At 54.3% G+C, this 27,364-nt stretch overlaps 1 protein-coding gene across 2 annotated transcripts in view; it reads left to right on the top strand.

Moving 5' to 3' along the window:
* The window catches only part of PLXNA1 (plexin A1), a 113,053-nt gene that overhangs the window by 12,070 nt on the left and 73,619 nt on the right, over nucleotides 1–27,364 (top strand). For both annotated transcript variants that reach the window (XM_074549783.1, XM_074549784.1), the window contains exons 2-3: nucleotides 1,656–3,002; nucleotides 8,998–9,180. In XM_074549783.1, coding sequence (XP_074405884.1) covers nucleotides 1,800–3,002; nucleotides 8,998–9,180 — 1,386 coding nt within the window. In that variant the 5' untranslated portion in view covers nucleotides 1,656–1,799. The remainder of the gene's footprint in view (nucleotides 1–1,655; nucleotides 3,003–8,997; nucleotides 9,181–27,364) is intronic.

Raw genomic sequence — 27,364 nt, 5'->3', positions numbered from 1 at the left:
GTGCCCTTGCCCTGACAGTTTTGTTACCTATTCTTTGTTGTGAGGCTCCCAGTGTTGGAAAAAGTGGTAGGAATGGGTGATTAGGACCATGGGGATAATTTCCAGGGTGGTGCTTTGGTCGTCTCCCCACTCATTGGGCTTTGTGGCATCTGTGCTTGGTCTCAGTGCTGCTCATGTGTTGTTGTCCCAATGTCCCTTGAGAGTGTTGCCTTGGAGGTGGATGTGTTGGGAAGTCGAAGACAGCAGCGTGAGGAGAATTGTGGGCAGAGGCAGATCTGCAGAGAGGGTTTGGAAGGGGTGCAGAAGCTTTGCCCAACATATCTGGAGCTCAGGGGAGCTGCCAGGGCTGCAGGGGTGGCCAGGGCTGGGCTTGCCCTGAAAAAGGAGAGGGGAATCTTGTGTATGCTGGGAGTTGGAGAAGGGGAAAAAAGTTTCTCTGGCTCTGTGGCTTGAGAGGGGAGCAGCAGAAGTGAAAATGCTCTATGGAATGTTAGGGTAGCCTTGTGGCTCAGTGCTTCTCAGTGCTGATGCAGCCCCCCAAGGTTTGCATGTGGCCTGGCTGGTGGGGTCCCACAGCCCTGCCAAGGGCAGGATGCTGAGGGTGGGGCAGCGTTCAGCCCTGCTGATATGGCAGCTGGCTGCCCTCTGACACCCTGCCCTGCCCTGGCTGGGATCTGGCAGAGCTGCCAGTCACCGCGGGCCATATTTCCTACCTGTGCCACTCCCTGCTGGGGATCCTCTGGGAGGTTGTCCTGGGCTGAGTCAGAGATGGGTGATAAGGAGAGAGCGAGAGGCTCTCCTCCTCCTCCACTCCCTTCTGGAGTGGCTTATCTGCACTGGCTGGGAAACTGAGCTGGTGCCCCAGCCATGGACCTTGGTTCCACCTGGGGTGGATGGATTGTAATGGATTGTGATGGTGAGATGGGCTGTGTGCTGGCAGGGAGTTTACACAAACCTATGTTAATCTAGGGGTGCTTGTACTTGTGTGGGGAGGGTGGATGGAGAAGACAGGGATGGGGTATCATGGAGGGGCTGCTGAACTGACACAGAGAGCAGAGCTGTGCATTGGTTTCCTGTGGCCATCTCCTCCCTGCTGGCAGGATACAAAGGTCACCCAGGTGTGGGGTGTTTGGCGGCTCCCCACTGCTTGGCTGCTCCCTGTTGGTGAGCCCCAGCTGTGGCACAGCAGCAGGCAGAGCATTCCATCCCCCCTGTGTGTGCCCCTTGTCCCTCTGGAGCCTCTCAAACCAACTGTCTCATGTCTGGACCTGTGTTTTTAATGCATAGAAATGCCAAAAGGACAGGCTTGTCCTTGCCATGCCCGTGTGCTCCCTCCAACCCCTCCTGCCCGTGCCCCTCCTGGCAGGCATGTGGCAGGATAGTGGGCAACATGCCAGGGCTCTGGACTCTCTCAACTCCTTTAAAAGGTGCTTTTGAGACCCTCCTCTGTGTAGGGGCTTGGGCTGTGCTTGCTGCTAGCTGGGATCTTGCATCCATTCCCAGCACTGCTGTAGAGTGGGATTGGGGCAGCAGGTCAGGGTCTCTTCTGCTTGCTAGAAAAATATGAAGCAGCAGAGTCTCCTGGGTGGGGTGGAATATGCTTGAGACAACAGGAAAGCTTCCTAACCCCACTTTTCTTGTCTTTCTCCCTCTAGGGTTGACTGGACTGGCCATGCCCACGATGCCCTGAATGCGGAGCGCAGAGGAAGCAGAGGAGAGTGTTTCCCATTAGCTCCTCCTCCCTCCCCCACCCCTTTAGTTTGGGTTTGTTTCTATTTATTTTGTGGCTGTGTTTGGGCATGGCCTTGGCTGGATGTGAGGCTGCTGCAATGTGGCTCCTTTGGCTCAAGCACCACTTGTCCATCCACATTTGGACCTTGCTGCTCTTGGGGAGCACCTGGCTACCGCTGGCGGCAGGCAGCCCCAAATCTCCCTTTAGGACTTTCCCAGTTACAGACTGGAGCTTGACACACTTGGTGGTCCATAACAAAACTGGGGAGGTCTACGTGGGGGCTGTCAATCGGATCTACAAGCTCTCCAATAACCTCACGCTCCTGAGGACCCACGTGACGGGGCCCGTGGAGGACAATGAGAAGTGTTACCCTCCGCCCAGCGTCCAGTCCTGCCCGCACGGGCTGGTCACGACCAACAACGTCAACAAACTGCTGCTGGTGGACTACTCGGGGAATCGGCTGATCGCCTGCGGCAGTGCCTCCCAGGGGATTTGCCAGTTCCTGCGGCTGGACGACCTCTTCAAGCTGGGCGAGCCCCACCACCGCAAGGAGCACTACCTCTCCAGCGTCAACGAGTCGGGCACCATGTCCGGTGTCATCATCGAGGTGCTGAACGGGCAGAACAAGCTCTTCATTGGGACGCCCATTGATGGGAAGTCGGAGTACTTCCCCACTCTGTCCAGCCGCAAGCTGATGGCCAACGAGGAGAACGCGGAGATGTTTGGCTTCGTCTACCAGGATGAGTTTGTCTCCTCGCAGCTCAAAATCCCCTCGGATACACTCTCCAAGTTCCCCACCTTTGACATCTACTACATCTACAGCTTCAGCAGCGAGCAGTTTGTTTACTACCTGACCCTGCAGCTGGACACCCAGCTGACCTCTCCCGACTCCACTGGGGAGCAGTTTTTCACCTCCAAGATCGTCCGCCTCTGTGTGGATGACCCCAAGTTCTACTCCTATGTGGAATTCCCCATTGGCTGCGTGCAGGACGGCATCGAGTACCGGCTGATCCAGGACGCCTACCTGACCAAGCCTGGCAAGGCTTTGGCCAAGTACCTGGGCATCTCAGAGCAGGAGGATATCCTCTTCACCATCTTCTCCCAGGGCCAGAAAAATAGGGTTAAGCCTCCCAAGGAGTCTGTGCTCTGCCTCTTCACGTTGAAGAAGATCAAGGATAAGATCAAGGAGCGTATCCAGTCATGCTACAGAGGGGAAGGGAAACTCTCCCTGCCCTGGCTCTTGAATAAGGAGCTGGGCTGCATCAACTCGGTGAGTTCCCACCTGTCTTGTCTCAAGCTAGACTGTTTCTGGTTTCTGGTGGTGTTCTTTAGCTGGACCTTCCCCAGTGTTTTCACCCTGTGTTTTCCCTGTGGATATGGGCAGTGTCAGCGAGTTGGGGCTGGGAGGGTGGTAGGCTCAGGCCTCAGGGTGTCTGCTGCAGCTCTGCTGTGGAGTCCCTTGCAGATGGCATGTGGGTTTGTGGCTGTTGTGTCACCTGGGACTTGGCCGTGGCCAAGCAGAAGGTGTTGGAAGCAGTAGGATGTGCAGGACAGTGAGCACAGACCTGATGGAGGGAGCTGGGGAGCTGGTGGTCCCAGCAGAAGTTGGTCAGATGTTCAGCATGGAGGGACCACATCCTCTCCATGGGGTGCTGGGAAGGGCACAAGGCACTGTCAGTGAGGTGGCTTTTGGGAGTGACCAGTCAGAGGTGCAGGAGGTGAGTGCTGCTGTCCTGGAACAGTGATTCCCAACTGAGGGAGCACTCCCCTCTGTCCCCAGAGAAGTGTTTTCCTGCCTGGTTCCCATCTGGGTGTCTCAGCTGCTCAGTGTGGGACCTCTGAGTCCTGGTGGGCAGGAGACCTCCCAGCTTGGCTCTTGGGATTTGTTTTCTCATTGAACTGTTACTGTTACTGCATTATTTTCTAGGCAATGTTACAAACCACTCGTAGTTGCTGGAGGCTACAACTCCAGGTGATGGAGAGGTCACAGGTTGGATAGTCCCCAAGCAGGGTCAGATATGGGGCTGAGGCAGGCTCGGGCTGCTGGTGTGAGTGTTTGGGGGGTTTGGTGGAGCTCCTGACCCACCTGCTATCACCCACCTCCCCCAGGTGCGGCTTGTTGGTGTTCAGCACCCATCAGCAAGCCCCCAGGCATGCTCAAGCAGAGCTCAGGGTGCAGGCAGGTGGGCAGGGGGTCCCTGAGAGCAGCCCTGCCCTCTCTCCCACCGTCCTCACTGCACTCTGAAGGAGACAGCTAACAGCTGCCTGACAAAGTAAAGGGTTTGCTGTCAAGAGCGCTGGGCTCACAAATCAGATTTTGGCTTTGAACTAATTCAATTTTGCTGGAAAATGATGAAATCGTTACACGGCTGCCTGTTGGGCCGTGCAGCTGGTGGCTCTGCTGTGGAGCTGCTCTGTGCTCAGTGCTGCCTCCCGTGCTCCCAGCTCACCTCTCCAGTGCCCCACATCCCCGGGTTTGGGGAGCCTGCTCTGCCCCCCTGCACTCCTGGGATGGTTTTAAACTCTGATGGTCCCAGGATTGCTGCCTGGGAGTAAGTGGATCTCAGGGTACTCTCTGGGTCCTGCAGATACAGCTCTTGTGTGCTGTGATGGGGAGGCTCCTGCTTTTGTGTGAGTTGGGCTGGGGAGTGACACCCTCCTCCAGGTGGTGTTTTCTGTCCCAGTCCTTCTCCAGCTGCCAGGCTGAGTGGGGCAGGATGTGACTGGATCATAAGTCAAGCCCTCAGCTCCCTGCTGTGTTGAGCACAGGCCAAACCAGACCACTGGAAATATGTAGCCTCTTTCTGGCAGGAATTTCCGTGCCCCTAATAAAATAAAGCCACCTCTAGGGTGGGTCATGGCAGTCATGGTGGGTCACCATCTCTTGGTGGTGAGGACTGGCCAGAAAATAAAGGACATGCTGGTTTTTTAATTTAAAAGGGGGCAAAATGTAATTGCTCAAGACAGTAGCTGCTTGGGATTTACACCCCATCCATATGGAAATGTGCAGAGAGCTCTCTTGCTGTGCTCCTTCGTGGCAATGAGGGGCTGAGGCTGGCCCTGCTGGGGGAGGTTTTGTCAGCACTGCACACCCAGACCTCAAGCAGTGCAGAGCCAATGGATACTCATCACCAGTGCTGTAGGGTAGCTGTGAATTCTCCAGAGCTGGTGCTGGAGCTGGGAGGAGAGGCTACCAGGCTTGGCAGGTAGCTCAGGAGATGTTAGTGATTCCTCTCCAGTGCTGGTGAGTGGAGTGAATTCCTGCTTCCCATTTCTCTCTCCCTCCTTCTGGGATCCTGTGATCTGGATGTGGAAAGGGGAAGGGAGCTGGCTCAGGAGGGAGACTCCTCACACTGGTGTGAGACCTATGACCTGAGCATGAACTTCCAAATGCAGCAGAGGCACCTTGTGGAAGCACCCAGGCCATTTCCCTGTGCCAGCCCCACTGCCTAAACTGCCCCTGGACCTCTCCAGAGACTTTGCTGCTCCTGCTCAGAGGGGTTTGGTGTTGTGTAGCAGATGTGCTCAGCACATCTGCCCAGTGCTCCTGTCCCCAAACTGGGAGGAACAAGGGCTGGTGTAGCAGGGCCGGGAAGGGGCACTGAGCTGCAGCTGGAGTGCAGATGTTGCAGCAGGGAGTTATTTAGAGTTCGTGGAGCCCTTGGCTCCTGGGCTGGCAGTGTGGGCAGAGCCGGTGCCTGGAGCCAGCGGGATGTGGCATCAGCTTTCCCTGGGCTATCCCAGGGAGAAAATGAGTTTTGACTCCTCAGTAAGGCTTGCTGCCCAGCTTGCTGGCACAGGACAATGGCTGGTGACAAACTGGCTGAAAGTGGGCCAGGATAAGCCAAATCCTTTCCGGGGCAGCCAGAGAAATGCAGGTGGTAACAAACTGTACCACATTCGGATTATTCCTGAGCAGCGATTAATGCACAAAAAGCCTGGCATCCCAGCCTGGCACTTCGTACCAGCCTCCTGTAACCTCCTCCCCGGCTCTTTGCATCCCTCCACATCCTCCATCACAGCCCCTGGAGGTGCACAGGGGGAAGGGGGTGAGCCTATAATGGTGTTAACTGGCGAATTACTGGCTAATTAATAATGCTGAGTGATGCGAGCCTTGTCGTGCTGTCTGCTCCCTCATTGCTTTCGTAAGTGGGCTTGAAGAGAGGCAATGAGACAAGGCATATCAGGAGACACCCGCTCCTGCTCGCTCTGGGCCTGCCTTCCCCCTCCTTCAGGTCCCTTTCCCCAGGAAATCCGAATTTCCTGACCCTGTTTTGGGGAGGAAAAAATAGTGCTGGGAGAGAGAAGACTGCTGTGCTGTGCAGATAGCTGCCCTGGGCTGTGTGAGCCAGGGGCAACTGAGAGGGGTGCCAAAGGAAAGCATGGAAACAGAAACAAAAGATAAAAATAATAATAAAAAAAAAAAAAACCCCAAAAGAAACACTGCGACCCCCCCATGCAATAGACTGAAGGTTGGCATCCCTGCAAAAATCCATGCAAATGTGAGAGTGGGCAGATCCCGATGCCTCCTGCAGATACCAGTGTCTCCTGCAGATCCCAGCATCCGCAGGCTCATGCGCTGCAAGGTCACTGTCCCCCACGTGCCGTGGTGTGTGTCTGTCCCTGCCAGCACTGGCTGGGGCACAGCTGTCCCTCTGTCCATCCTGCCCTCCGTCCCTCTGCCTTGGCTCTCCCCGCAGCCCGCATCTGCCAGGGCTGGGTTCTGTCAGTGGGTTCCACAACCCTGGCACTGCCGCCCTTGGCCCGACCTCTGCGCCGCCTGCGCTTCCCTAACGAGGCAGTTTGCTGTTAATGAGCTAATTGTCGGCGTAATTATTTATCGAGGTGGTGTCGGCATGGCGGCGGCGGGAGTTCCTCGGTCCCAGAGCGCAGCTGTATTTGTCATTTCCCAGAGAGTATGTTGAGACAAAGCAGAGAGCAGTAAACACCATAAACATCTCTCCTCTTGCATATTCAGCAGCCGCGGGGTTGGGGAAGCTGCAGATTGAGCTCAGAGAGAGCAGAACCTGCACCCAGGGTTGCCAGGGCTTGAATACCTTTGTGGCATTGCCCTGAACCCTTCTGCTGCTGCAGATGGCTGGGTGGGAGGTGCTGGGGTTTATTTGGGCGGTGGGGGACAGAATCTTTTCCCCAGCAAAGCAGCTGAGAAATCCCAGGTATTTGCATGGGAGCTGTGTATCGGCTGGAGTATTGCTCACATCTCACTCTGTGATTAGGAAGATAATTTTCTAGGATCTGCTGTTTTAAAATTCCTATTCTCATAATGCACAGAAGGATGCTTAGTGTGTGTGCTGGCCAGTGGATAGGAGAAGGCAAGCTGGCATTCAGAGGATAAGTGGAGAGCTTGTGATTTCCCTTCCCTCTTTTTCTTGTGGTTGCAGAGACAGGCAGTGCCCATGTTCCTGTTTTGGGGATCCCCATGTCTGTCATGATTGGCTGTAGGAGTTCCCCTAGTTCAGGGAAGCATGAGCAACAGTCAGGCGGGGAAGGGAGCTGATCTTTGTACATTAACACCCAAAACCAGAAGTTAGAGTAACTGAGGGGGCATCCCCAGAGTGTCTGATGGGCTGAGCGTGACTTCTCCTTCCCTTTTGGAAGGCTGACACAGCACTGAATTCCTGCTGCAGCAGGGATTGGGACCACTGGCCCTGGAGCTGGAATGGTGGCACGGTGAGGAGGACGAGCAGCCTTGCCATGGCTGTGGGAGCCCGATGCCATTGAAGCTGCAAGTGTATTGTGCTGGGGCATGGAAAAGTGCTCTGTTTTCTCCCCTCCACATGGGTGCCTGGTGGTGGGAGCCAGTCTGGGCTGATCCTCGCTTCCCAGGCAGAGATGAGGGAATTGCAGAGCTCTGCACTGCCCTTGCGTACGTGGAGCTTGGGAGCTCGGCATTTTCCCCATATGCTCTGTGCACATGCGGTATGGATTTAAAACCCCTTGGGGACTGGCATGCATTTGGAGCCTGCTGCTTGCCAAAAAACCTCTCTCCCCTTTAAATTCAAAATTATATAAGGAGCCTTGTGAAGCGGAAGAATCCCGTGACCGGAGCAGGCTGTCTCTGTCAGCCGTGCCTGCCTTGCCACTTTACCCTCCTGCATCCAGGCTTGCTGCCACCCCTGGGGATTGGGCAAAGCCCTTCACTGCCTGGGACAGAGCGGGGATTTTGCTGGTGCTATGTGACCATGTGAGGCTGTTGAATCATGTGGGAACGCTGGGAGGCCCATGTGCTCCCCAGGCCAGGCAGCTGTGGCCAGGGTCTGTTGTTCTGCTCAGCAGGTCAGATGAGGATCCTCGAGGTAGGGGTGAATGCTGTGGATCTGGTCCTGGTCCCACTCCCCTGCTTGCATCTCAGCTTTCACAGGGGGCATCCCTTTGTCTTTGCCTTGCCCATCATCACACTGTCCTTGAGGAGGTCCATGCTCTCACAACCCTGAGAGTGGACAGAGGCCAGTGCAACCCTGCTTCTGCCTTTCCCCAGGCAGAGGGAAAGCTTGCAAAAGCTTCTCCCAGATCTGTGGGTTTGATCTGAACTGAGGAGGCAGCTGGCTGAGCCAGGCCCTTGTCTGGGGCAAGGCAGCATGGAAAAAATGTGGGGATTTCCCAAAGACGTTCCTGCGGGAGGAGGAACAGGGCTGGCAGGTGGGTAGGGTGTTTGCTGGAGGCTTTGCTATGTGAAGTGAAGCTCTTCCAGGAGCCCTGACTTGTTTGCCTTGGCATGGCCTTGTCTGGGAAGTGTTTTTTCTTTGGGGGAAGGCTGGGGTGCAGCATTCAGCCCCTCCTGTCTTGCTGCCAAGCTGATTTTTTTTTTTTTGAAGCTGGTGCTGGGATGAGGAGGAGAGGAATGTGTGTGTGCTGGGGAGCTTGGGCTGGCATCCCACGTGTGTGAGATGGCACTGGCGGGGATGGAGGGGGGAGCAGGGATGCTCCGCTGGCTCCTGCTGTGTTTGTAAGTGCTGCTCTGTAGGATGCAGGGGACAGAGAGCCTTGGTCTTGGTCTGCAGAGCCTGTTCAAATGTAGAGAGGGCCTGCATGCCGTGCATCTGTCCCAATGCCTTACATCAGTGTGTAGGGAATGTTCGGCAATGACAACCCATGCCTGGTGAGGTGGGATGGCGGCTGTAGGAGGCTGCCAAAGGTGCTGTAGCTGTGGGGTGAAGGTAGGAGATGGCTGATTGCCATCTGTGAGGTCCAACGTGTTGAGGCATTGGCAAAAAGCTCATCTCTCCTCTGCTTTCTTCCAACAGCCGCTGCAGATCGATGACAACTTCTGTGGCCAGGATTTTAACCAGCCCCTGGGAGGGACTGTCACCATCGAGGGGACCCCTCTGTTTGTGGATAAGGAGGATGGCATGACCTCGGTGGCTGCCTATGACTACAGAGGACAGACTGTTGTCTTTGCGGGCACACGGAGCGGGAGGATCAAAAAGGTAGGAAAGCCCTCAGTGGTGCTGATGGGGAAGGATGAGCCCTTGCCCTTTGTGGGTACTGGTTGGGCTGGGCCTCCATAATAGAGTGACCTGATATATTTGGGGTAATGTGCAAAGGGCTCATGAGGGGAATTTTCCTCTTACTTCTCTCTGCCAACCCAAAATTACAAAACCTCTGCCCTTTTGGAAGGGTTATGACATAAGGAAGGTGAGTCCTTGCTGATGGTTGTTCAGAGCCCATCCTGTCATGCCTTGGGGGCAGGTGGGCTTGCCCTGGAGCTGCCATGGGTCAGGCTCTGTCCATCTGGATCCTCTGTCCATCTGGCCTTGTCATTGACCTGGGCAGGGTGGGTGTGATGGCTCCAGGCTGGCGAGGGGGAGCCTTCACTTCCTGCCCCCTGCCTGGGCACAAAAGGCTGCTTGTGGCAATTAGCAAAGAGCTCCATGCGTGCCTTTCTCTGCCTGCATCTCCACAGGGCACGGATTTCCTGTTATCATAACATCATGCCTGTAATTACAGCTGTACATGCCCTGTGTAAACATAGCTTCCATTAACACATCCTCAGCCACGGAGAGGCCATGTGGAGGTCCTGCTAGGGTCCCTGCTATGGACCAGAGCTTGGCTGGGGGATTTGGATCATCTCTCTGTAACGTGTAAGGTGCTTCAGCACACTGTTTTTTGCTACATCTGCTGTTCTGTGGTGGCCAGGGTGCCCTGCAGTAGGCAGGGTGGTTTCCCTGGCAGGAATCTGGATGCTGTTGTGTAGTCCCCATATTTCCTACTTGCTCTGCCCCTGTTCCCCCTGACAGACCTGCCTGTGCCTCTGACTATTAGCAGCGTTTTTGGGGCATGGGCAGCACACGTTGGAGTGGAGGGCATGATGGAGGGATCCTCTCTAGCCCCACACCTTCTGCTTGTCTTTCTGCAGTCCTTGGAGGGTGCGCAGCGGCAGCAGGGCTGTCGGGGTGGAGGCAGCTTGTCCTCCCTTCCGGATCAATGAGGGGTCCAGAGGGACTGGTGTCAGGTTGCTGCAGACTTCTCCTGCCGCTGGGCTCCAGATGGGAGCTTTTAGATGGAGATGGGAAGGGAGGAGCATGTGGGAGGAGGGTTCAAAAAGCCACAGGGACAGTGTTACACCTCTAGTTCCTCAGTTACCTAGAGGGGCTGGTGATTGGTTTTTAGGTGGCAAATTGGATTTTTCTTCTAAATGCTTTTTTTCAGTTTTTCTCCGGTCTTTGCACCTTCAGAGCCATTTGGAAGGGGTCAACTAGTGTGGGTGCCTGGTTGGTGTGTGGGCTGCATGCTGCAGCCATGACTGCAGGTCATGTAGTTGCATTTTGGTGTATTTTGAGTGTCCTCCCTCCCTGCAGAGCTTTCTCAAGCTTTGTTTTTCCTAGTTTTGAACTTGGTGCCCCAAAGAGATGGTGTGGCTCTCTGGGGCATGAGGACATGGAGCTGATGAGACCCAAGAAATGGCTCTCAGTCATGTCTCAGTGCTGGAATGCTGGGTAGGTTTATAGGCTTCTCCTGCCTGGAGCCCCCAGATCCCCTGTTGTTGCAGAGCTCTCTGATGGCAGCCTGGGAGCACTTTGCAGGCTCCAAGTCCTGCTCCACGAGGTGCTCTCCTTGTCCCTGCAGTGACCTTGAGGTGGGCAGCCCAGCCATCCTTCCTGCGGCAGGGGCTGCCTGGTAAAGCGCTGCCTCAGCAGCTACCTGATCCTGCTGCCTGGCTGCCAGGGCTGGAGGCAGGGCAGGAGGCTGAGCAGGGGCTGCTGACCTGTCTTTGAGTGGCACCAGTGTGTCCCCGGCCAGCGGATGCGATACCTGGCAGGGGTTCAGCAGAGCATAGCCAAGGTGGCTCCTGCAGGCAGAGGGGAGGATGTGTGTGGGAGGGTGCAACCTTCAGCAGTGGCTGCAATCCCGCTGCTTTTAAACTCTTGGTGCTTCCCACTGTCCCCTTGGCAAACACCCACCCTAGGCTTGGTGCAGCCTGCTGTCCCCCCCGCCCTTTGCAGAAGCCCTGGCATCTCCTCTGGGAGGGGAAAGGCTGCACTGACAGCTGGGGGCCTCCCTCCCCACCCCCTGTAATGGATGCTGCTCTGCTGAGGGGCACAGATCCCGCCATCTGGGCCGGGGTAAGGTCAGGCCAGAGTCACTCTGTGTCTGGCTTTTCCTTGGATGGCAGCTCCCATGCCCAGCATTTGTCCAGACTGTTGCGTGCAGACAGAGCCTCCCTTTGTCCCCCCAAAAAGCCACGCGAGCCTGTGCCTGCCCTGCAGCCTGTCCCCAGCCCTGCCACCAACAGTTGCTGTCGGGAGGGCAGGGTGCTGGGCAGCACCTGCTGCCACCACAGCTGCCGGGAAACTCAACTTTGGGGGGGCTGGAAGGCTTGCAGGCAATGTCAGATTGGCAAAACTCTCTGTGGGCTGGGATATGGAGGCACCAAGGGGATGAAGGTCACATCCCCTGGGATGCTGAGCGAGTTGCAGAAGCAGAACCTGTGGCAGTCCAGTCTCAGCTTGTCCTGCAGCAGTACCAGGCAGGCAGTTATCTTTGGCTGATCCCAAGTTATGTGGAGAGACCAGGCTTGGAAAGCCCTTGGTCCCGCGTGCTCGCTGTGCTCTGTGCCAGCAGTCATGGGACTGGGGCACTCGGGGAATTCCAGCCATGCCCAGGTGAACAATGCAGGGATGGGTTCCAGCACTGCTGCAGCTGGCACTGAACCACTTCCTCTGTACTCCTGACCTGGCAGGGACCTGGCCTTGCACCCTACAGTCTGGGAGTGCTGTGGATGGGGAAGTGACAGGGGACATGAGCTGTGAGCATGCAGCAGCAGGAATATCAGGGGATGTTTTTGAAAGGGAAATGAAGCTGGTGTGTCCTAATGCTTGGGTTTTTCCTGGAAACCACCTGTCCTCAATTGGCAATGTTTTTATTGGGCAGCTATAATTTTCCCAGGTTGTCTTTTGTATTTTTTGGGTGGATAGGAAGCTGTGTGTGTGATTGCAGTGGGAGTGCTCAGTCATGTGCTGGAAAGGCACGTTTGACACTGCACCCGTGTCAGCTCTTGAGCTGTGTGTGCCAAAGGCTTGATTTTGGGTGTGCTTGCAGTGTTGTATGGAGAGAGGGAAGAAGGGTGGTACTGAAGGGGGTGTGCTGAGGGTGGTGCAACCCCCTCCCAGTAACTGCATTGTGCTGGGCTGGGAGCTGGAGCAGTGGGACATTCTGGGAGGTGCAGTGCAGACCCGGCTGCCCTCCTTCACTGCCATCTGCTCCTCGTTATGCAAACACAGCACTGCCTTGGGGCTCTGAGCTCAGTGTAGCCCTTGTGGGTTGACCCAGTTTTGGGTGCTCTCTGGTTATTTTTGGGGGGATGAGCTGAGTTCCTCTCTCAGAGCAGCCGGTGGGCTCCTGCCCACAGCTGTTGCAGAACAGGGGGGCTGTGATCTGTGCCTCCTGCCACAGCCCTACAGGAGATACCCAGCACCTGGGGGGATCCAGGCACTGGAGATCTCTAAGGCAGGTGTGGTTACAGGACAGTGCAGCCACTGCATCCCAACCAGGACAGCCAGGATTGCACATCCCTCACAGCCAGCTGAGCTCTCATTTTTGAGGATTATCTCTCTCCCCTGTCACCACTGCAATCCCTGTAGCTCCCTGTTCTGTCCTGGAACTGGCTGGCCTTGGGCACGAATGCATTGTGTCTCCCTTGGGAATCTGCTCCCCCCTGGGGCTTGTGCTTGCCACGGCTTGTTTATTCTCTCCCACAGAAAGCACAGCTGAACTGGGCCTGTGTCCGGCTGCTTTGATTTCACTTCTTTGATAATAATAATACTAATGATACTACTAATGAGAAACTCTCCACCCTAAGTGGGTTATCCCCATCCCTAACAGCAGGACATGGTGCTCCTCTCGTGGCCTGGAGAGGGCTTAGGGGCTCCCTTGCAGTTCCCTATCCTGTGGGCAGGGAGATGATGATGGTGCTTTGGGGGGGCAGATTTGGCAGCCTATGGAGACCCCCCCCTTGAATTCCCTAAAAGCTTTGGATTAAAGATGTTGCAGTGTGTTCACAACCCTTGGTGTGTCTGGACAGAAAATAGGTGCTGTGGGGCGAGGGAATTGCTGACCAGACCTTTTTGGGATTTCCCTGTTGCCTGCTGGCTCCCTTCTATCACAAAAGCCCCCATGTGTTGGCGTCCTGGGTGTGGTGCATGACCTGATCATGGCCCACGTGAGCTGGGGGAAGAAGCCATCAGGCTCTCTGCCCATCCCTGTCCCTGTCCCCACAGATCCTTTGGCATCACCCTCTGCTCGGTGCCCAGGGGAAGCCGCTCTGGCTGAAAAGGGGCCCTTTGTGTCTCGCGCGTGAAATCCGGCTCCCGGCGTGCACGGCAGGGCTTGGCCTGCCTCGTGACCCTAGTGACTGCCTGTGCCTTGGCTGGCTTTGCTCTTGGGGTGTGTGTGGGGGGACACATTTGGGGCATGAACCCTGCCCTGGCCCTGGCAGTGTCAGCCGGTGACCCTTGGGGACTCCCCCAGGCATCGACCCCTGCGCAGCCCCTGGAAATGCTCTCCTGCCCGTGCTGCTGCCTCTTCCCAGCTGGCTGCCCGGCACAAGGGCCTTTTGTTCCCCCTGCCTCTTCCCTGTGCCCTCTCCTGCTCCATCCCCACCCCATCCTCTGGAGCCCCCTCCCCACACGCTTGCAGCCCCCGTGGGCCCGGTGCTGGGCCCCGTGAGGGAGCCGCGCTCCTCGGAGCATGCGCCCACGCCTCTCCCCAATCAATGGCAATAATTTTATTGGCATGACAAGGTAGCCGACGGTTGCCAAAGTGAATCCATCAAATACCTCTTGGCGGCTCCCCGCCCCCTCGAGAGCTCTCGCTGGAGTCGTTAAGCTGTTTTAATCAAGGTGGAGGCTGGAGAGCAGGCGTGTTAAGTGGATGGGGTGGTGGGGAGGGGGCGGCGGAGCGTTCCCGTTGTCCCCTTGCTCGTGGCAGGGAGCGCTCGGCATCGCCCCACTGCTGCTCTGCAGGAAGGGGCCCCGCTCGCCGGCGCTGGGCTTTGTTGAGCCGCCCGGCTCTGAACAGGATGTCTCATTGTTGGAGGAAACAATTAGAAATTCATCATGAACCGCTGGCCTCTGGGATCTGCCGGGGCGGCGAGGCCGTGGCTCCAGGCAGCTGCCAGCTTCGTCCTGGGGTGACTCCTGGAGGGGAATGCTGCTGGGGTTCCTGCTCCTGCCTCGTGCAGGATGGATGGGGACGAACATTGCCAGGCTCCTGGCACTCCTAGGGATGCTCCAGCATCCTCATATAGCTTTGGGAAAGGAGAGGAGATGTCAAGAGACTCACTGCCCTCAAAGCCTGCTCCCCACACCCTCTGTACCCCCAGGCTTTTTGACTCACAAGCCGCAGCTCTCTCTCCTTTCTCCCCATCTGCTCTGCTCTCAGTGCAAAGCCAGCAGGTGAGTGAGGCCTGGGATTCTGGCTGCTAGCCAGCCAGGAGGCAGCAGCAGCAGCAGCCAGCCCTGCTCCAGCCTTCCCTGCCGAAAGCGCTGACGGTGCACGTCTCGCCCGGGCCTGGCGCCGGGCGCCCGCAGGCAGCCGTGTGCCTCATGTGCCTCACCCCCATCCATCAGCACGCTCCTGAGCCTCGCCCCCATCCATCAGCCCACTCCTGAGCCTCGCCCCCACTCCTGAGCCTCGCCCCCATCCATCAGCCCCCACGGCAGCACAGTGCCTGCTGCACTTCACCCCTGTCAGACAAGGTGACTTTTGGACAGCAGCGCTTCGTGAAAGCCACAGGAGGCTCGGGGATGGAGGTGGATCCCAAAGACCCTGTGTCTTCCAAAGGGCTACCAGGTGTAAACCTGGCTTCTGTAATTGCTCTGCGAAGGGGTTTGGGGGCAAAACGCTGCTTGGCAGCCCCTTGGGACAAGGCGGTGCTGTCCTGCGGGGTATGCTCAGGAGCTGCCAGGTCAGTGCCAGCCAAACATGGCAGCATTGCCTTCACAGCTGGTCCCTGCGGACCATCCTGTGCCCTGGCAGGGGCTGCCACCCTGGAAGCATTGTGGAAATAAGGCTGGGAAAGGAAAAAGCAAGAGCCTGAGGGGTTTGTGGCTCTGTGCCTCTCTGCTCCTGCCCCTGTTGTTGCAGGGCTGTGTAAGGCATTGGTGGCCATGGCTTTGCAGTGCTGGGAGAACAAGGCACATGAGCGATCTTTGGGGTTGTTGATGGGGATGCTGAGCCCCCATAAATGTTTGGGTTGCACTCATTGGGTGCTGTTATTAGGAAGAGGTGTGTGTTGGCTGGCTGGGGGCATGCAGTGCCAGCAGTGAGCAGTGGGTTTTCCTTCCTAGCTGGTTGCTGAAGCATGAAGCTGCTGAGCATTTTCTTCTGCACCTCTCTGCTGCTGAACGCAGCGCTGTGGCCCCTGTCTGTGACCTTTATTCTGCAGGGAAGAGCGGGAGCACGACTCTTGCTTTGGATTGTGCCTCCTGCTGGGGACCTCTGTGGTGGCCCCAAAGGGAGGGGCAGGGGGAAAAGCCACCCTATTAAAATGGAAATGAGCTGGGAGGGCCCAGCTCTGTTGGATCCCTCCTGTTGGAGCCATTGTGCCTATTCACTGGCTAACTTTCACAAACACTGACTAATTTTGGCTTTTCAGGTGGGAGAATGGCCCCTACCTCCCACCAAAGGCAGCAAGGGAGGATGGCTCGGCTCGTGGGGAAGGCAGCGGTTTGGGAGGCAGGGACTGTCGGTATGCCTGGTGTGAAGGGGCAGTGCTGGTGTCCTGCTTCCCCTTTGTGCAGGCCCATTAACCCAGATTTAATGGTGCCTGAGGAATTTGCCCTCAGCCCCTGGCCTGCTGCAGGAGGGAGGATGTGTGCTTAGCAGGAACTCAGGCAGCTCCAGCGTTGTCTGGGACTCTGCTGTTCCAGCCCTGCCTCAGGTACAGACATGGCCGTGGGGAAGGTCAGACATCCCCATGAGCTGAGCTCCCTGCTTTTCCCTTCTGGGCTGGGAGGAAAATCCATCATAGACGGAGAGCAAGGTGGAGGTGTGGTATGGCGCTTGGGGATGCAGGATGTGGACTCCAGCTGCCCCTTAGTGGCTGCTGGATCCTGTAATCCATCTCTGAGACTTTGATACATGGGTGGTCGTTTGTCTCCAAGCCCAGGTGGGGATGGTGTCAGTCCCAGGCTGCTTGGAAGAGCTGCTGTTTGGTCTCTTGTCCCCTGCCCTGGTTAATTAATTACAGGCTTTCCTGAAGTGGAACAGGAGAAAGGATGCTAATGGCAGGCTGGTGCTGATGGGGAAGGCAGCAGAAAGGTGCCCCATGGGGCTGGCATTGTGAGGTGAAATAGGAATAGAGGAGCTCGGGTGGGTGCTGCGTGGTGGTGAGGGTGCAGACCCCTGGGACAACATCCCTGTTTCTCTCTGGTCCTTTCCCTGGATGACCTGTGCTACCAGAGCTGATCCTGGCACCTCCCTGCTCTTTGTGTACCCATGGACCAGCTGCCAGCACGAAACCTCCCCGTGGCAGTGAGAGCAATTGTCTACATGGGAAGCAAGTGGGAAAGTTTTATTTAATGGATGCTTAGTTCTTTTAATGCCATTTAGCAGCTGGAGAGAGGGAAGAGAGGCAGTGCTGTGTGACAAGCCAGCTCTCTGCAGACGGAGAATGGGCTGAAGTAGTGGGGAGCATCCCTACAGTCTGGCAGAGAAAGGCAGGATAATGTGATAGTGCTTTAATTTGTCCATGCTTTGTGCTCTTGAGGGCAGCATCGTTTGTAGCTTTGTGCTGGGACAGATCTGGCATGGCCAGGGTGCTCAGCCCTGGGATGCAAGGAGGGGTTCTGCTGGTAGGGCAGGTGCTGGGAAATCACCTCTCTCCCACCATAATCCCTGTGTGGGCAAAGGAAACAACACCAGGCTGAAAAAAGCCGGTGTGGTTTTTATTAGCTACAACCCTAATGATGTATTTTGGATTGCTCTCCTGCATGGATAAAAATTACCAGTCCTTGAATGAAGGGGAAATAAAAAAGTCTCTCTGACCTTGAAGCTGTTCGTTCACTTGTCTTCATTTCATTCCCCTTGGCTGGGGATGCAGGTCAGTTTTGGGTGCTATTTATAGTCCGCTTCATTTGGTGGTTTTCTTTACAAAGCGAAAGGTTGTCACCTTTGTTTCTGATACTGCAGAGAGGAGCTGCTCTAGGGAAAAGGAAGAATAAATGAGAAATCTCTCAGAGTGTTCCTGTATGCGGCAAAGCTTTGTAATCTGGAAAGATCAAAAAGCCCTGGACTGCCAACCTGAGCTCCTTGTGTGGAGGTAGCCAGGGTCCACGGTGCCTTGAGAGACATGGGGTGATGCTTTTCTGTGCTGGCCAGTGGCTGCTGGGGCTGATCAGAGCTTTTATTTCCACCAAAACAGAGATAGCTTCCCTTTCCAGGCAGCTTGGCTCATGTCTCCACATCTGGCATGGTTGGCTGTTGTTGAAACAACATGTGGGCTTGATTCTTCCCTTCTCCCACCCCCATGAAGGAAGCTGTGGCTGTGCTGTCCATCTTCACTGAAGACACATGTCCACAGGAGCCCGACTGCTGAAGTTGAGTCCCCTGCCTGTGCCTGCATTTCCTCCTCCAGCCCCGTCCCTGACAGACAGACTCGTTGAAACAACAAATGTTGCCATAATTTAATTTTCAGGCAAACAATAGTCGGGGGACAATGTTAAATTCATGAAACTGGCTTAATGCGATGACATTTAATGAAGCAATTTGTGCACTAGTGTGGCTGTGCGTGGCTCTGGAGTGGTGGGGATGCTGCTCCACCCTGCTGGGCACTCCCTCCTTGGGAATGGGCTGGGAAAGGTTGGTGCTGCAGGGTAAAAGAGGGGGGTTGTCCCACTGCTCTCCAGGCTGTGTGTGCTCTTGTGGTGCAGCTTTCCCATGCTGCTGCCTGGTGCTGCTGCAGTGGGAGCTGGAGCTGGTGGGTTCAAGCTCTGTGGTTTGGCCTGGAGGGAAGGGTTGATGAGAATGTTTTGGAGCAGGAGGGGACTTGTCCTCTGCAGCCTCTGCTTTCCTTGGACTTTTCTGTGTCTGGAGCCCTGGAAAGATTTTTGCCCCCTTGCCCCCCATCTTCTTAGTGGGCCAGATTGAAGCCTCAAACCCTGTAGCACCTCATCTTCCATGCAGGGCTGTCCCTTCCCTCCAGGACCACCCTGGGTTGCAGTATCCCATGGGCTGTTAAGAGGCTGTTCTCTTTAGAACAAGAATTAGGAATTATGCTGCACTGTGAGAGCAGAGGTTTGGCTTTAGGGGATTTACAGTTCATAAAAGCAGGTGAGAAGAGGCAGTTTGGAGGGTGGACAGACTGGCAGCTTGCTCCAGGGGTGGGTTGGATTTGTGCCATCCCACCAGCATCCCTTGGGCATCCTGGCACCAGCAATGTGTGGGCTTCTGCTGTGTCCCAGGAGAGGGTTCCCTGCTGTTTCTTTCTCCCCTTGATTGACAGAGCCCTGTAGATCTTAATTATGTGCCAGCATCCACAGAGCAAACCTGGTGCTGCTGTAGCTGGAGTCTTAACACTGGTAATGCTGCTCCATGGGCAGGCAGTTCCCAAGGTAAAGGGTTTCCTTGCCTTTTTAGGGACAACTTTTTGTCCTTGCTGGACATGATGGAGCTGTGGGAGTGGGAGCTGGACTAGTGACAGGTGAAGGACAACGTGAAATGCACATGAGATTTTGGTGTGGTGTTCTTCAGTGGAGCTCAGGGAGGAGGGAGCTGGTGACACAGCAATGTCACTTCCCTGGAGAAGCCCATGTCCTGTTTCCCACCTTGAAGGACACAGTATCTATACCTATCCAGCAGGGCTTTTCCCACCTCCAGTCCTGCCTGTCCCTCTTGCATCCTCCCAGCCCTCCCAGCAGCAACCCCAGTCGAAACCTGAGCTCCACCAAACTCATGTCACTGCTGATGCTCCTCCCAAGCAGGATTTAAAACTAAATTTTTACTGAAGCACAGCCAAATCCTTCTGAGGATGGATTTTTGGGCTCAGCAGAGGTGCTTGTGGGCAAACTTGAGGTCTGTAGAGCAGTTTGCAGTCCTGCTGATCTTGGAGGCTGGGTCAGTGTCTGGATGTTCTCCGGTTCCCCTGACATTTTGCTTTCCGTTAACAGTGGTCAAAAATTAATTGGTAGTTATTGAGCAGAATGCAACTGAAAAAAAATAATGGAGGAAAATATGATGCAGTTTGATGTGTGCACGCATGTGTGTCTCTCTCTTTCTACATATGTATTTATTTTTCTTTGAAAGTTTCCAGAAATAGGTTTGTGTCTTGGCCAGGGTGACTGCATCTGTAATTAGTTAAGGAAAGTGGGTGTCTTGGTGACAGCCACGCAGGAATGCTCAGCATCCCTGGTGAGGATGCTGGGATGTGGGACCTTGGAGGCATGGAGTACTGGCAGTTTTCTTGGCAGAGGGAGGGGAGCAGCCTCTGCCCCCTGGATGGAAACACTGGATCAGGTTGGGCTCAATGCCACCAGCCCTGGTTTCCTGGGGGAGGGTGATGCTTGTGGTATTTTATTTAAAAACTAAGCAAAGTCCTTTAAAAAGACCCAAACCCCTGAAAACTGCACCTTGCATGCATGGTGCTGCCAGCTGATCCCTGCCCTGTGTGAGGGATGGGAACTTCCCAAACTCAGTTCTCCAGGATTACTCTGTGTTGGTCTCCTTCTCTTCCTGGTATGTTTATGAGCCTCAAGGGATCTTGTTTTTACACTCAAGGCTCAGAATTAAAGATGTGTTTCCAGTAGGTGAGACAAACACTCCCTGTCTCAGCTGGGGGTTTCCTTCCTGCCTCTCCTTCCCTCCTTGAGTCTGCTGGTGGGAAAGTGTGAGCCTGTGGCTGAAGCACATAACCTGGGAATGAGATTCCTGGGCTCTCCCAGGGGGATGAGTCAGCTTTGATGCAGGATGTTCGAGCTGTGGCTTCTTCCTCCAGTGGCTTCTTATTTTAAAAGAGGGCAAAAAATTGCTGCCTTTGGCGTGGAGGTGGAGGAGCAGGGAATGGGGAGGGGTAAATGTGCTTGCTCAAGCTTCAGAGTGTGGTTCACATTGGTGGCTAAGGGCACACCATGTGATGCTGCTGCCCATCCACAGGTGTGCTGCTTAAATTGTGGTGACTCGGTTGTATGGCAGCATCAGCATTTCTGGCTGGAGGCTGTGGCAGGGCTGGCACAGCCTGGGTTGGCACCCAGCACCTGTGTTCCCTGCTGGATGTGCTGCTTGGTGTGCCTAGAGCATGCACCCCTGCTCTTTGGCCACTTATCCCAGAGAGGGAGCCCATCTGTGTCCCACCCTTCATGGAGTCCAGCAGCACAACTTGCCTTCCCTTCTGCAGCCTCATCCTTCCAGACCTCATGCAGTTGATGTTCTCCTTCCCCACTGCCTGCTCACCTGGGATACTGAAAGGAGACTGGGCTTTATTTTGAAAATGAAAGTGATAAAGAGCATCCAAACAGCTCTGGTAATCTCTATTTCACTCCCTAAGATCTTATCTGCTTGGGTGGCTGTTGATGCCTCCCTCCTGGGATGGAAGAATCCCACCACCTCTGCTTGGCTTTGGTTTCCCCTTTCATGTGCTGTCACACTTGTGTGAGCACCCTCACCACTGTGCAAGCCTTGGCTAGAAACCCAGCCCACATCTCCAAGTACATGATTTTTCAGCTGAGACTTGGCCCACTGTGCATTTCTGAGTTGAGCCAGAGGTGACACCTCATACCTGAGGACCAGAGGTGTTTTTGCAGGATATACTGAGCTCCAGGCCTTCCCTCAGTGTCCCTGCCATGAGTGGCGGGTCACACTGGTCAAGATTGTTGAGTCAAAATTGTTGTTTTTGATCCCTCTAACCTCCCAAATTCTGTTTATGCTTGAGACCAGGGAGAAACAGAGAGAGAGTGAACGTTTTTTAAATAGCTTGCGAGTTTCTGGTGTTGTTTTTCATCAGGAAAATGATAGTTGTATAGAGGCAATTAATTGGAGGAAAAGTTTCTGGTAATAAATGTCAAGAATGTTTCAAGAATGGTTTGCATAAAATACACTTTTTTTTTAAAGCCTCTCAGCAAAACAAAAGCCTTACCCTATTTTGAACCTTGCCAAAGAGAAACGACTACAAAACTTCAATTTTCTTTTCTTTTTTTTTTTTTTTTTTTTTTTTTTGTGTGTGAGTGTGTAACGTTTAAGTGCTTTTTTTTTCCTGCTCAGCCTGTGCTCCTTAAACAAAAGCATGTGTTTTCCTGGTGTAGCTCCCTCGAGGCAGCTCTGTTGGAGTGCAGAGCAGGGGCTGTGGAGGTGATGGCTGCACAAGTCCAGGCAAGTCCTGCTTTTTGGCAGGAGCTGGAGTTCTCCCTTTTTTGGGGTGGGATGGGGGAAAGGGAGGTGGTGTTGGATTGTGGTCAGTTCCCTTCTCCTGCCTGCATTTCCCAGTTCTGCTTTGTGCCAGCTGTGGGTGGTGATGCCTGCAGCCAAAAGGAGGAGCAATGTGTGGAGTACTTTGATATCCTGGGGCAGAAGGTGATAAGGGAAAGAATGAAAGCTTCAGAGCGATGTTAGAGCCTTGGCTGCCTCTCCCGGAGCAGCCATCGCCTGCGGCTTGTGGGCTGTCGGTAACCCTGCTGTGCCTCTTGCTCCCTAGAGCTCGGGGAGTTGGCCTGGCAGAACTGACGTGTTATGGGGGAGGTGATTTCCTGGTGGGGTGAATGTTTGGTTCTGTGCATGCTCTGGAGCATCCCTGGGGTGCCGTGGCTGTGTAAAGCTGCCAGGGAGCTCCGCTCACCCCGGAGAAGCTGAACCCCACTGCGTGCTGCCCTCCAGCCACAGCCATACCTTTGGTCCCAGCTGTGGGGTTCAGCGCTGGTGTGTTTTTCATAAAGGCTCTTAATCACATACAGGATGTTTCTGTTTGTTCAAGCAATGAAATCACACAAACAACCCACCCCCAGTTTGGCTTTCGCAGAGCATCAGCTGCTCGACCCAAGGCAGAGCCGGAGCAATCCTCCCCTCTCCTCCTGCAGCTCTGGGCCCAGCAGCGCGGTCAGAGCGCGCCTTTCCTGCTGTGGCCATGCCCTGGAAAGGTGCCCAGCGCTGGGGATGGGATCACACTGGGGCTGGGAGCTGGGGCTGACTCATCACTGCCTGCTTGGCCGAGGCAGCAGCAGCAGCAGAGTCTCCTGGGAGCAGCAGAAAGGCTTGGAGAGCCAGGGCCAGCCCTCAGTTCTGGGGGTTTGGTTGCAGGCAGGCTGCACATGGGACATGGTGCCCCCCAGACCCTCTCCTGAGAGGAGCATGGTGCTTTTTTAGGTGGGTTGCAGGCTCTGCTTGTTCCAGGACACTGGGGTTTTGTATTTTTGCATTACCCCAAGCACTCAGTCCTGGATGAGGACATCAGAAACCTGCCACTGCATCACCATCTTTTACTTTGGATTTTGTCCTTCGGGGTGTTAAGCAGAAGGAGAACAGGAATGCGTCAGGGTGGATTGAAATAAAAAAACCACCCTGACTTTTCTCACTCCTGTTGCGTGCCTTGGTCCCATGGCTGCCGTTTCCATGGCAAAGCAGCGGGCCTGTAACCCAGCCCGCCCCGTGCTCCTCAGCATTTGGAGGAGCAAAAACCCTCGGAGATGACAAGAATAATTTAACGAGCCATTAATGAGAGTGGGGGAAAACTCCGGAGGAGCCGAGCGGGGTCGGGGTGGGGGCGAGGGGAGGCAGGGCTGGCTTTTGGCAGGGAGAGGGTCACGTTGGCAGCCTGCTCGCCTCGCCTTCGATGTGTTATGAAGTTTTGGAGGTTGCTTGAAAAGTGTCTGGGGAGTGGTGGTGAGCCAAGCGGGCTGCGGGCCAGCTCACAGCTAAACATGTTGTTGTGTAAAATTGCAGTCAATTAATTTAAGACCTGCCAATTTCAACTGCAAAGCGCTAGGAGGTTCTGTCAAGTTTTCAATGGGATAAAAAGGGGGAAAGGGGGATTAGTTTTCAGCACTTGGACGGGCAAATAGTGATCCTCTGCCCAAGCCTGCAAAGCACCTCCTCCTCTCTCTGTTTCTTTTTCTTGCGGTAAACTCAGCCTCTGTTGATGTTAAAAGTCCATCTGGTGTGTGCTGTTGGGGCTGAAATGGCTGAAGGATGTCAGACAAGGCCTGGTGATCTGCTGGTGACCATTTCAGGGCTTGGGGAAGCACTGACTGCAGGGGGATGACCCACTCCCCTTTGACTTTGCAGTATTCCTCCTCTATAGTCTTGTGGGGAGTATCCCCTCTCTGGCATTCCCAAAGTGGTCTTCTCCAAACTTATGGATTCCTGCAAGCCTGCAGGTCCTGGGCGTGCTGGATGCTACACTGACTGTCTGAAATATAGGAGGAGCTGGAAAATGCTCAGGGCAGGCCCAAGAGGTGCCCTGTGTCCCCTGTATGCAGCCTTAAAGGTTAATCCTCCCTCACCATGAGGTGCATAGGCTGGTACTCACCGTGCAAGAAGACAACCTGCCCCAGAGCTGATGGCCAGGTGGGCACAGTGTCTGAACCCCACAAAGGCTTATTCCCCCCATTTCATGGTGGCAGTGGGGCAGTGCTGCTCTGCACAGAGCCCCTCTTTCTGGTGGTGTCCTCCTTCCAGCTACTCCTTGTGCCTGTCATCCTCTTGTGCTGCAGGAGCACAGCACCCCCAGTAAAGGGACCTGGGCTGAAAACTTTGCTGAGGTTTTGCTCTTTTTGTGGCAACTTTAATTTGAAAAGTGTTTCCTGAATTCTGGGAGGATATGTGTTTGTACGTGAATCTGCAAGCTGGCTCTTTTTTTTCCCCCTTCCTTTTTATTTTTTTCTTATTTTACAACTTAATGCAACTTCTGAGAAAGTGCAGCTCTGCTGTGAGTAAGAGTCATGAGACTGGTGGGGCGAGCTGGCTTTGGCTTGCTGAGGGTTGAGCTCCTTCTTGGGGCTGCTTGAGCCTGAGATTTGTGCCTCAGCTCTTCCCCATCCTTATCCCAGCTTGCTTTTCCACCCACAAACACACTGTACCTTAGATTTACACACATATGTTCATGCATCTTTCATTCCTGTCGTCTTATACCTGGGCTTTTGCTGTCACCTGTGCCATCACGGCTTTATGTCCCCAGGACACCATCTCCAAGCACTGTTGCTTTCTATATTGCCATTAAAGGGTGTAAATCCATTTCTCCCAGACTCCTGGGGCTCAGAACCAGCCATGGCTGTGGGGTTTGTGCTTTTCTGAGCCAGGGCTTTGTGCTTTTCTGTGTCAGGCTTTGCTCAGCGCCTGTGTGCGCGAAGGAGCTGCTGTGGTCCCTGCAGGGCTGCAGGCTGCCTGCTCCTCCTTGCTGGCAGGAGAGGGGATTTGGAGGCAGGTCCCTCTGGAGCCAGGCTCTGCTGCTCAGGCACTGCTGTCTGCGGACTTCCCCAGAATATATTAAGCGTAATTTCCTCCTGCCTCACCGGAAGCTTGTTAATATTTCACTGGGGCACGGGGGCAGACTGCAAAGCCCACGCTTCAAAGGAGGGCAGCTTTCAGCAGCTCTGGGGTTGGCTTTTGGCTTTCCCAGCTCTTGCTGTAACTCATTCTGTGGTTTTGAAAATAGGTAAAAAAACCCCCAACCACCCAGCTGAGGAGAAAGCCCAGGCAGAGCTCACAGGCATGCCTGTCCCTGCCTTGCTGAGCCAGGCTGTGGCTCTGCTGTCTGCTCAGCTCCACTCTTCCGGCACTGACATTTGGGGAAAAACATTGTAAATTCATGTCTGGGTGCTTTGTGAGCTCACTTGGGTTTGAAATGGCTGGGAGGATCCCAGTGCAGCCTGGATGTGCCCTACTGCTGCCAGCATGGCTTGTGAGGAGGGCTGAAGTGCGTTCCCCTTCCATGAGAGGAGATTTTTTGGGAATGACTTTTAGGGAATTGCTTTTGCTTGATCTGGACTCCACAAATCGGAGCAGGATTGGCCCTCCAGGAGCAATAACAGAAGAATTACTGCATTGCATGGGCGTCTTTATGTGTTTTTTAAACTGTGCCTCCTAATTATAAATAATGGCTGCGATATGAGATATGATTATGATGGATGGTGATTCTGTATTCCGTGTGCATTAGCGGCTTTAACCTTGCCGGGGTAATTATGTCTCATTTCAAATTCTGATACTATTTATTTGAGGTAGGGGACTGGGAATTTAATTTCTACTGCTTTGTCTTTTAGTATTATTATTATTTGAAAAGGATACCTTCACAAAATTGTTTTTTAATCATTCCCTCCAGTTGGCAGCACCAGTTTATTAATATTTTCAGTGCCCAAGTGGGGCTGTTTTGGAAGTGTTTGTAAAGGTAGATGTTTTGGGGGAATGTGAAGCTGAGGGCTGATGTGTAGGAGAGGAGCTATTCCTGCAAGACACCAGCGTGCACCCTGCAGCTTCAGTCTTTGCCAGAGCAGCTGCCTTTGGCACTGGCTGCTGCTGACCCCTGTGCCTCTGCCAGCCTGGGCTCCCTGCTCACAGGAGGTCCCTGGAGGTGCAGGAAGGGCTGAGCCATGGTCCTGCCCACCCCTCACCATCTTCCATGGCACATTTAATTAAAAACCGCATCAACCCGAAGGTTGTGCACGTGGTCCTTAATCAGTTTGAAGTCTCTGTGAGAATAAAGTAATTATACTACTCGTTTGGTTACAGTAATTAAAACTTTAATTAACATCATTTCCCACCCCTTGGCCTCCCTTTACAGATATTCAGGCATGTGATGGGTGTCTGCCAGGGTTGCATCTTGGGATAAGGCTGTTTATGCTTCTGCCTGTCCCCATCTCTGTTCCCTCCTGCACCAGGCTAGTAAGGTCCAGCTATTCTTGACCCTGGCCCAGCTCTCTCCAGGGTGCCAAGTGTCAGCTGCATTCCTGTGTGGGAACGCTCCATGGCCAAGGTGCTGGCAAGTGCTGGTAGGTAGCAGCTCCACTTGACATCCTCTGTAAGCACTGGGAATGGTGGAGAGGGTGGTAGGTGTTCCTTGAAGATCTTCTGAGAACTTAAGTTTTCAATGTGGCCTGTGGTTTGATCTGGTCTTAGCAAAAGCTGGACTTTCAGGGAGCAGCCCTGCATTCCTAGGAGGAACTTGTTAAGGAGACAGCCAGGCTCTTCATTTCCCACTGCATGGACCTGCAGGAGCTGAGGTCACAATGATTTGTGGGTGAGTACTATCACACCTGGAAAGCTCAGGGTGGGCTCCAGCCCCTCTGCACCCCATTTTGCTCCCCTGGGTAAGATGTGGCCACACCACCCCGTGGTCAGTGATGGGCTCTGTGTTGGCCAGCAGCACCCTGTGCTCCCTGGAGCCTGCAGGAGGGATTGCTGCCTGCAGAAGCAGGGCAGGGAGTTCTGCAGTGGTTCCAGAGGAAATCCACGCTGTGTAAAACCTGAGCTCTTAAATATCTTCAGCAGCATCCTTGGGGAAAGCAATCTCTATATTTAAATCTTCTCGATCTCTCCTTCGAAATTGCTCTGATGCACAGACTGAAGGGTCTAATTTCCATCCTGGTTTTGAACAGGGAGCCCACTGCAGACAAGTGATTTTCTTTGCTCTGGGTTCTGCATGCTGGGGAGCCATGGCCCCATAGCTTTCCCTTGGCTTTTTTGGAAATGTATAGAAGGGTCGAGTGTGGCCAGGGATGTGCATTGGAAATGGTGTAGGAGGGCCAGAAGTTTCGAGTATGGGAATGAAATTTTAAAACATGAACAAAAAGGAAGATCAGGGAATTTAGCATCGAGAGCTCAAGCTGGAGTGAGTGAGAGGGTCTAAATCTATTTCAAGCAAAATATTTGCAGGCACTCTGGTGTGCTCAGTGTGAAGCCAGGCTTAGCTGGCTGTTATCACCAGGATCACTGGCCATGGAATGTTGGAGGATTTCTTCTCTAATCTTGAAAGTGTTTGTGTTTGGAGCAGGGGCTATTCTATGAGGAAAGGCAGGACCTGGAGTTTTGATCATGGCATGTTGATAGTGGCACTGTTGATCAGAAAAGGTTAAAAAAAGCGTGGCTGTAACTTTCTGTCTTCTCCTGATGGCATGGGTTTCATTCTCGTGGAATCCATCAGGTAATGCATGATTTTGTCATTGAATCTGTGAGAGACTCTGCATGCCCAGTCCTACT

This window comes from Zonotrichia albicollis, chromosome 12 (assembly GCF_047830755.1).
Source record: "Zonotrichia albicollis isolate bZonAlb1 chromosome 12, bZonAlb1.hap1, whole genome shotgun sequence".
Taxonomy (NCBI): Eukaryota; Metazoa; Chordata; class Aves; order Passeriformes; family Passerellidae; genus Zonotrichia; species Zonotrichia albicollis.
This window is presented reverse-complemented; position numbering and strand designations above follow the sequence as displayed.